Source organism: Nerophis ophidion, linkage group LG04, assembly GCF_033978795.1.
Source record: "Nerophis ophidion isolate RoL-2023_Sa linkage group LG04, RoL_Noph_v1.0, whole genome shotgun sequence".
NCBI classification, from domain to species: Eukaryota; Metazoa; Chordata; class Actinopteri; order Syngnathiformes; family Syngnathidae; genus Nerophis; species Nerophis ophidion.
The window spans coordinates 13,939,512-13,949,857 of record NC_084614.1 but is presented as its reverse complement, the minus strand read 5'-3'; the positions used below and the strand labels follow the sequence as shown (position 1 = coordinate 13,949,857).

The window sequence follows — 10,346 nt, the reverse complement described above, 5'->3', positions numbered from 1 at the left end:
GAAATACAGTTTATAACTTACAATACTACGATGTCTTATTATTAATATTAACTTGTCTGTGCGAAGAAGAAAATAGTTTTTTTTTATGTGGGGAAGTCGTTTTAATCGCTCGCAAAATCCTAACAAAGACCAAAAAGAGGAGTGTGTTTAAAAACAATGACGTCATTTCCACACCTAAAACTACTTTATTGATGGCGCCACGAGACGGCGGGGCCGCGCGCAGCCTCCTTTATCAGCGGCGGTGCGCGCCCCCAGCACGCAGAGCAGGGTTTGACTTGGCTGCGCGTGCACATCTGTCTCCACCTTTTTCCGCTTTTGTTTTCGCGGGCCAAGAGCGACAACTTTGTGTTTTTTTCTGGCAACAAGATATCAAGACGGCTCTTTTTGTTTGAACTTTCATGCTGCGTTTATACATGTGTTTTTTTTTTTTCGACATGTACTCCGCGGTGAGCGAACATTTATCCTGCCAGGTGAGTTTAATATATTCATTAATGTTAAGTGTCAATTTCATGTATTACATACATGTAGACGTTAAAGTTCAACTGTTATTTCGCAAATTTTCCAAGTTAGGCTTACACAGCTCTTGATAATACACATTATCTGAACTTTTTTAGCAAGGGGATTCTAGCATTAGCTAATTTCTCATTAGACTATGCTAATTGCGAGGCAGTTTAGCACATTGCTAACGTTAGCTTTCAACAACAAAAACGAACTTCTGGTCAAAACCGAATTAAATGCAGGACTTGAGCTATGAATACAAAATAATGGAGGTAATTTTAACTTTTGTCGATTGAATGTGAAGATTGACGGCTGCGAGCTGGTTGTTCTGGTGCTCAGGCTGAAGCTATTTTTATTTATTGATTATTATATTTGTAACTGAGTGTCTTGTAAAGTGATTACCTAATTGGCAAACTTTCGTTTGAACAGTCGGGGAAACATGTACTTTCGTTTACAAAGCTACCCGAAGAGCACACTTCCGGCCTTCACAATAACATTTTCTGTGCCTTACATCCGGTCTGACTGCGCTTACAAAATAAGAGTTCCAAAAGAACTGCATACATGTTAGCTGTTATTTTGGAGTTGGAGAAACCTCACCTTGACGCAGTGGTTCTCGTAAGTTTTTTTTTACCTTTTAAAGGCCTACTGAAACCCACTACTACCGACCAGGCAGTCTGATAGTTTATATATCAATGATGAAATATTAACATAGCAACACATGCCAATACGTTTTTTTTAGTTTATTAAATTGCAATTTTAAATTTCCAGCGAAGTGTCCTGTTGAAAACGTCGCGGTATGATGACGCGTGCGTTTGACGTCACCGGTTGTACGGGACATTTTTTTTCCAGCCCGATCAAAGCTATAAGTAGTCTGCTTTAATCGCATAATTACACAGTATTCTGGACATCTGTGTTGCTGAATCTTTTGCAATTTATTCAATTAATAATGGAGAAGTCAAAGTAGAAAGATGGAGGTGGGAAGCTTTTAGCCTTTAGCAACACAAACACAGCCGGTGTTTCCTTGTTTAAAATTCCCGAAGGTGAAGCTTTACTATGGGACAGAGCGGTCAAGCAAACATGGATCCCGACCACATGTCAATCGGCAGGTTTCGGTGAGAAAATTGTGGTAGTAAGTCAGCTCTTACCGTAGTTATGAGTGGAGCTTGCGTCCTCCTGTAGCTGTGGACTATTACCTCCTCCCACCGGAGACGCTGGCTGTCACCACACCCATGGCCACACTCCTTTGACTTTCAGGTACCATATAATCTCACTAAAACACTAGTAACACAATAGGCAGATAAGGGATTTTCCAGCAGTATCCTAGTAAATGTGTCTAATAACATCTGAATCCCTCTCACTGCCCTTGCCTTTTTTAATTAATTTTTTTTAACTTTTTTTTTTTTCTAGTCCTTAACTATCCTTGATTGATTGATACTTTTATTAGTAGATTGCACAGTACAGTACATATTCCGTACAATTGACCACTAAATGGTAACACCCGAATAAGTTTTTCAACTTGTTTAAGTCGGGGTCCACGTTAATCAATTCATTCCTCATCCTCGAATCTTTCATCCTCGCTCAAATTAATGGGGAAATGGTCGCTTTGTCGGTCCGAATCGCTCTAGCTGGTGGTGGCTATAATTGTAAACAATGTGAGGAGCTCTACAGCCAATGACGTCATGCGCACATCGTCTGCTACTTCCGGTTAAGGCAAGGCTTTTTTTTTTTTAATTAGCGACCTAAAGTTGCAAACTTTATCGTCGATGTTCTAGACTAAATCCTTTCAGCAAAAATATGGCAAAATCGCGAAATGATCAAGTATGACACAGAATGGACCTGCTATCCCCGTTTGAATAAGAATCTCATTTCAGTAGGTCTTTAATGATAAGCAGTAGGCCTATGTATTAATTTGATAGCTAGATAGATAGATAGTACTCTATTGATTCCTTCAAGAGAGTTCCATCCATCCATCCATTTTCTACCGCTTATTCCCTTTCGGGGTCGCGGGGGGGCGCTGGCGCCTATCTCAGCTACAATCGGGCGGAAGGCAGGGTACACCCTGGACAAGTCGCCACCTCATCGCAGGGCCAACACAGATAGACAGACAACATCCACACTCACATTCACACACCAGGGCCAATTTAGTGTTGCCAATCAACCTATCCCCAGGTGCATGTCTTTGGAAGTGGGAGGAAGCCGGAGTACCCGGAGGGAACCCACGCATTCACGGGGAGAACATGCAAACTCCACACAGAAAGATCCCGAGCCTGGATTTGAACCCAGGACTGCAGGAACTTCGTATTGTGAGGCAGACGCACTAACCCCTCTGCCACCGTGAAGCCCTCTATTGATTCCTTCAAGAGAGTTCCTTCTGGAAAATTACAATTCCAGCAGCACTGTACAGAGTTGAGATCAATTTAAAAAGTAAATAATAGGGGTATAAATGGAAACAAAACAGAAAAAATATTACAATAAAAATAAAAAGAAACAGTGGGAATAAAAATATAACAGTAAAATAGATAGTACTTTATTGATTCCTTCAGGAAAATAAAAATTCCATCAGCAGTGTACAGAGTTGAGATCAATTACAATAGGAATAAAAATGAAAAGCAACAATGGGAATAAAAATATAACATAACAAGAGAAACTAGGCAGTAGTGACCATGTTATGAAAAAGTATTGCACTGTTTTTGTTTTTCATCCCCTGTCGTCCTAGTGCCCCCTTCCCCCAGAGAGGAGTTGTACGTCTAATGGCGTGTGGGACAAATGAGTTTTTGAGTCTGTTAGTCCTGCACTTGAGATGAAGCAGTCCAGCACTGAACAGGCTCCTCTGGCTACTGATAACGCTATGCAGAGGGTGACTGGCATCATCCAGGATGCTCACTAGTTTGTCCACAGTCCTCTTCTGTGAGTCCAGTTTTATTCCGATTGTAGAACCGGCCTGCCTGATCAGTTTCTCCAGTCTGGAGCTGTCCTTCTTGGATGTACTGCCCCCCCAGCACACTACGATGTAGAACAGAACACTGGTCCCCACAGACTGGTAGTACATCCACAGGAGTTTTTTTTTTACAAATGTTGGAGCGCAGCCTCCTCAGGAAGTACAGCTTGCTCTGTCCTTTTTTGTACAGGTTAACAGTCCAGTCCAGTGTTTTGTCCACCAAAACCCTAAGGTACTTGAATGAGTCCAGTCTGTACCTCGCCTCTCTCGATCACAATAGGTTGTGACCTTGGACTCGACCTCCCAAAGTCAATGACTAGCTCTTTGGTCTTCGACTGATTGAGCTGCAAGAGGTTCCTGTGGCACCAGAAAGCAAAGTCCCTCACCAGGCTCCGAAACTCCTCCTCTCTGCTGTCCTTAATGCACCCGACGATGGCTGTGTCATCCGCGTACTTCTGGATGTGACACAGCTCTGAGTTGTAGCAGAAGTCAGAGGTGTACAGGGTGAAGAGAAGAGGGGCCAGCACCGTTCCTTGCGGTGCCCCAGTGCTGCTAATCAGTGTCAGATGTGATGTCCTTCAGTCCGACGTACTGTGGCCTGTCGGTGAGGTAGTTCGAAATCCAGGCAATCAGGCAGGGGTCCACTTGCATTCTGTCCAGCTTGTCCTGGAGAGAGCAGGGCTGGATAGTATTAAAGGCACTCGAGAAGTCCAGGAACAGGATCCTTACAGTGCCATTTCACTTATCCAGGTGTGAGTGGGCTCGGTGCAGCAGGTAAAGGATAGCATCCTCCACACCAACGCCTGCCTGGTATGCAAACTGCAGGCTGTACTGGGCATGTTGCTCCTGTGGTCTGAGGAGACTGAGAAAGAGCTGCTCCATTGTCTTCATTATATGAGAGGTGAGCGCCACTAGTCTGTTGTCGTTCAGCTCACTGGGGCAGTTCTTTTTGGGGACTGGAACGATACATGACGTCTTCTAGAGGTTGGGCACTCTCCCCAGATGCAGGCTGAGGTTGAAGATCCGCTGGAGTGGTTCACCCAGTTCTGCAGCACAGGTCTTTAGGAGTCGCGGGCACACTTTGTCTGGACCTGCTGCTTTCTTCCTTGGCTGTAGCTTCCTCAGTTGACCTCTGACCTGGTCTGCGGAGATGACAAATGTCTGCGTAGAGGTGGTGGAGGGGGGTGCTGCCATGACTGGGGGGTGGTGCGTTGAGGGGAGCAGAAGAGGGAGTGGGGGGTGGAGTGGTCATGGGGTGGTTGAAGAAGTTATTCATCTCATTGGCTCTCTCTATTGTCCCCACAACAGCTCTGGTCTTTGTCTTGTGGCCTGTGATGGGTTTCACTCGTTCACAGGCCTCCCTCATGTTCTGCTGCAGCTTCTGATCCAGCTTCTTCCTGTAGCTATTCTTAGCCTCCCTGTCTCCACTCCTTAAGGCAGCTTTCTTCTTGAGGACAGCTTTAACCTCTTGTGTTACCCAGGGTTTGTTATTAGGGTAGCACCGAACAGTCTTAGCAGGGCAGCTCACGTCCACGCAGAAGTTGAGGTAATCCGTGAGACTGCCCATCAATGTCCTCACCCTGTGGAAGCAGCACATCCCAGTCTGTGGTGTTGTAGCAGTCCCTGAGGGCATCTTCCATTTCAGGGGACCACCTCGTCACAGAGCAAGTGTTTACAGGCTGTTGTTGGACCAGGGGGGTTTATTTTATAGTTAAATTTAAAGTTAAAGTTGTCACACACACTAGGTGTGGTGAAATGTGTCCTCTGCATTTTACCCATCCCCTTGATCACCATTGGGAAGTGAGGGGAGCAGTGGGCAGCAGCGGTGCTGCGCCCGGGAATCATTTATGGTGATTTAACCCCCAATTCCAACCCTGGCTGCAAATGAATAAGATTGTGGTCAGACTCCCCTTGTGGGGGCAGGGGTGTGACCTTGTATGCGTCCCTGACATTAGCATACAGTAGGTCAATTGTCCTGTTTCTCGTGGGACAATCCACAGCCTGGTAAAAAGCAGTTAACGTTGAATCCAAAGTAGCATGATTGAAGTCCCCAGAAATGATGAAAAAAGCCTCAGGATGTTTTGTCTGTAGCCTTGATGTGATGGCATGGATCATCTCACATGCATTGGCTGCATGTGAGAGCGGTTGTTAACGTATTTGAGCCCCCCACCTTTGCTTTTCCCACATGCTTTAGTGCATGGGTGTCAAACGCTGGCCCGCCATGTAATTTAATTTGGCCCTTGAGGCAATATCAATTTAGCATTAGAGCTGGCCCGCCGGTGTTATACAGCGTCGGTGCCGCTGTAACACCGCATTCACCACTAATACTCATACTTGCCAACCCTCCTAATTTTCCCGGTAGACTCCCAAAGTTCAGCGCCCCTCCCGAAAATCCCCCGGGGCAACCATTCTCCCGAATTTCTACCGATTTCCACCTGGACAACTATATTGGGGGCGTGCATTTAAGGCACTGCCTTTAGCGTTCTCTAGAACCTGTCGTCACGTCCGCTTTTCCTCCATAATAACAGCTTGTCACTTAATATTTGTGGCTTTTACACACACACACGCACAAGTGAATGCAAGGCATACTTGGTCAACAGCCATACAGGTCACACTGAGGGTGGCCGTATAAACAACTTTAGTACTGTTACAAATATGCACCACACTGTGAACCCACACCAAACAAGAAAGACAAACACATTTCCGGTGAACATCGGCACCGTAACACAACAGAACAAATACCCAGAAACCCTTGCAGCACTAAGTCTTCCGGGAAACTTCCAGCAAACTGACCAATAATTAACGTTTTATACATGCATTTTCTCTTGCTACTTCAAGGCTTGAATGTTTGGTTCATTCATTAGTATTTTATTTTCAAATTTATTATTAGCCTGTGGAAAAAAAATTTATATTTACCTTAGAAGATTGCAAATAGAAAAAAAGACATAACATTTTTATTTAAATTTTATTTGAAATGCCATTGATATTCTTTTAATTTTTATTATTATTATTATTTGAAACTGGATTTTGTATGCCACTAAAGTTATATAAGCCTTGCTTGTTCAATATTTAATGCAAAACTTGTTTGGGTCCCTATTAAAAGGTTAATTTGTTCAACCTTGGCCCGCGGGTTTGTTCCGTTTAAAATTTTGGCCCACTCTGTATTTGAGTTTGACACCCCTGCTTTAGTGTCTCTGTTAGCTCTCACTGCGGTGAATCGTTAGCATCCGGTACCAGGTTATATAGCCACATTTCCGTGAAGATAAACAGGCTGCGATCTCGACACGCACGCTGGCTTTTTAGTCCATGAAGCTCGTTGATCTTGTTTGGCAGCGAGTTCATATTCCCCATTATGACGGAAGGAATGGATGGTATGTAGCGCCATTGATTTTCCTCTCGCTTAGCTCCCGCTTTGCAGCCCTGTGGATTCTTCCTCAGCTTCGCTGGAATGGAGTGTCGTACACCAGTAAGCCCCGTTGTTTTCAGACTGAGCAGCTCCTCTCTCGAATAGGAAAGAAAGCTGGCTCCTGGTCTTTTAAAACAGCCAAAAGTATCTATTGGATATGTACATGGATTCACGGTCTTCTAGGAAAACATAAAAAAGATAAAATATGTATTTATAAGATCTAACAAAATAAGAAATATATAACAAGCGGAACTAGGCAGTAGTGACCATGTTATGAAAAAGATAATAGCATTGATTGAAACTTTTATTAGTAGATTGCACAGTACAGCACACGTACTTGTCTCTGTGGCAACCATTCTCCCGATTTCCACCCGGACAACAATATTGGGTGCGTGCCTTAAAGGCACTGCTTTTGGCGTCCTCTTTCACCCCTTAACAGCCACATGCTGTCCAGGCGTCCGCTTTTCCTCCATATAAACTGAATGCCGACCCAGTCACACAATGTAGCGTTGGCCGGGTTTAAAAATGGCCTTAACTTGAAGATGTAAAGAAATGCTGACACGTTGGGTGATCTTTTAACTGGTTTAATGATAACTTTTAATATCAAGCGCGCACACACACAAGGTAATGCCATGCATACTTGGTCAACAGCCATACATGTCACACTGACTGTTGCCGTATAAACACATTTTATCACTGTTACCAATATGCGCCACACTGTCAACCCACACCAAAAAAAGAATGACAAAACACATTTCGGGAGAACATCCGCATCGTAACACAGCAGAACAAATACCCAGAACCCCTTGCAGCACTAACTCTTTTGGGACGCTACAATAACATGTACGGCTTTTGGAGCTCAGTGCACGACTGCACACACAAGGAGAAGAGACATGGCGACGACGAAGAAAAGATACGCTTGCAAGTTCCTAAATGATTGGAAAAAATAATTTCATTTCATCCAGGACAGCTTGAAGGGGAAGGGATATGCTGCCCCCCGCCCCCGCACACTCTGACGCATTTTCTTTTCTTTCTTTCTTTTTTTAAACATGAGATTGAAGAAAGGAAAAAAATCTCTCTAGATAAACGCTGATGTTTGTGTCTCCTCTACTTAACAGCCATTAAAAGATTTGAACTCTCACAAAAAAAATTATACTATATACATCCATTCATTTTTATTTTTTTTTCCCTGTAAAAACAATTTTACGGTGTGGCGAATTATTTTATTTTGTAGTAGTAGGGACTTCCTCCCGGTCAACTTTCTTTGTATTCACATATCTCACTGCGCATGCTTGTGACATCGAGGCCATATTTGGGGTTGTGCGCCTTTTACACTGGAGTCTAATAATAATCACATTTTACTTGCAGTGTAAACAGTCAGCTGGGAAAAAATCAATTAAAAAAAACATCTGATTTGGGCCACTTTGACCTGCAGTGAAAACTTAGTCAAAGTCTGTTCGCTGAAGTTGGAGCTTCCATTGTTTCAAATATTGGTAATTAAAAGTGCTTATTTATTTGGGTTTCCAAACTTATGTTTTCCGTCTTTTTTTTTTTTTTTTTTTTTTTTTTTTTTGAGGACTATTTTTCGACGCTTTTTGTATGTTTTTTGTTTGTTTTTCCTTTTTGTAACTGTCTATTACTAACCTGAATGTATGAAGGCCATTTCTCTCTTGACAAAGTTCTTGTTGCAGGTCTGCCTCTCCATATTTAAAACCTTTCAAGAGTTAAAGTTACATATCAACTCAAACAGGCACCAACAGGTAGACATTTTGAATTTTATACCAGACTTTGAATTTTCCTTCATTGTTGGGAAAGATCTAAAACAGTCTGTCCCTTTTTTTTTCCTTTCCAATCGTTACAGAAAATGAATGAAGTATTCCAGAAAGGTATTTTTGGTCACCGTTTTTTTGCATTTGGCTGAAATATTCAAGTTTGTTCACGCTTGTAACCATTTTTTTTTGCACTGCTTTTTTCCTGTATAGATCCTGACTGTTTTTACAGTAAGTGATTTTTTTTTTTTTTTTTTTCTTATCAGTTATTTTTGTTTTAATAATTTGAGCAATGTACTAATTTTTAGCTAGCACAATTCAAGGAACTTTGTCATACCAGCAAACATGACACATTAGAGTTTTGATGGTTGAAACTAGGTAAGTTGAATCTGGCACCTGTCGCCGCAGGAGATGCTATGAGCTTTAACCTGGTGATGGGCGGAATAGACTGTTATGTCCCCTGTTGGACATGTTAAATCCAGTTTAAGAGAAGGTGACAGTCAGAGCAATTATTTCCAACCATTCATTACAAAAGTAAAGGATCAACTTGTTTGAGTGTACTTCCCAAGATTTGACGATAATTCCTACTGTGCTATGATCATTGTTTTTCTACAGAAAAGCTCCCCAACATTGTCATTATGGATCGAGACATCCGAAATAACGTTCATCAACGCTGCATAGGTTTGTAGAATGTATTGATGATTAGTGTGCGGTCACTCTGTCAAGCAAACAGTGTCTCTATCAGGAAAGATTGGATGTTTTTTGTTACTTGGAGAGCTTTAAAAAAGAAACCATACCACTATGGAACCTCTGACTTGAGTTTGATTGGATACACTGTAGTTTGAAGTGTCAGTGGCTCAACTCTGGGGATGGGGGACATCCTCTGTTTTATCCTTCTAACCAAACAAGTATTTTGTGTGTTCTCCTAGGTTTGCGATTGCTGACTGTCTGTTTCACTCAGAGTGTGGCGCATGCATTTTACCTGTGCCATAGCTGTAAGGAAATGTTGTCGGACACAAAGATATTATCCCACCTTACCTCCGTTTGCCATAAATTCAACTACTGTGTGAGTTATGAAGAATAGTGAATGAAATCTGCCTACTTTTTTTTTTTTTTTTTTTGCATTGGATGCAGTCTTACTGGATGGTTACTGTGTCTACAGAACTGCATAGATCCAAATAGGCTTGGATTCTCCTGGATTCCTAACAAAGATTTATGGGTAGATCTACCCAAGCAGAAAAGAAGCCACCAATCAGGACCAATACAGGTGTGTGTCGGAATGCTGTAACATCAATAATGAGGTTGTATGCACTAGGGAACAAAGCCCATTAAAACACATTGTTTAAATGAGGTGTTTAAATTTAGTATTGACTTACCTTTTGCCCTCCTGGTCAGATGTTGGAGTTGCCTGAAAAGCTGTTTGGATTGTACAAAACGTATACGTACTCTCAAGGTATCTATCCTCCAATCTCACCAAGCAGTAATTGAACTCCTCGTTGATCCGTGATGTAACAGAGTTTGCGTCCTCTCACCAGTGATGCACTCTCTCAGTGAATTTGACAAGCTTCCCAAGCTGCTGGAAGGTAGATGTTCAATTCTGTCATTACCTTTTTTCAACAAATACATGTCTGGAACTTTCCTAAAATGTCAATTATGTTGCTCTGGTGCCTCCAACAATAATGATTGCATTGGCTTCTTCATCGATCTAGGAGTCACTGATTATTGTTTCTCATAT

General features: G+C 42.5%; 1 protein-coding gene across 5 annotated transcripts in view; it reads left to right on the top strand.

The window, feature by feature from the left end:
• The first annotated feature begins 250 nt into the window (after positions 1-250).
• LOC133550949 (uncharacterized) overlaps positions 251-10,346 on the top strand; it is a 31,188-nt gene continuing 21,092 nt past the window's right edge. For 3 of the 5 annotated variants that reach the window (XM_061897134.1, XM_061897132.1, XM_061897131.1), the window contains exons 1-9: positions 252-470; positions 8,534-8,602; positions 8,704-8,728; positions 8,825-8,842; positions 9,227-9,292; positions 9,541-9,677; positions 9,774-9,878; positions 10,007-10,064; positions 10,147-10,194. In XM_061897134.1, coding sequence (XP_061753118.1) covers positions 399-470; positions 8,534-8,602; positions 8,704-8,728; positions 8,825-8,842; positions 9,227-9,292; positions 9,541-9,677; positions 9,774-9,878; positions 10,007-10,064; positions 10,147-10,194 — 598 coding nt within the window. In that variant the 5' untranslated portion in view covers positions 252-398. Of the gene's footprint in view, positions 471-8,533; positions 8,603-8,703; positions 8,729-8,824; positions 8,843-9,019; positions 9,105-9,226; positions 9,293-9,540; positions 9,678-9,773; positions 9,879-10,006; positions 10,065-10,146; positions 10,195-10,346 lie in introns of all 5 variants that reach the window. The other 2 variants (XM_061897133.1, XM_061897135.1) reach the window with 2 other exon arrangements.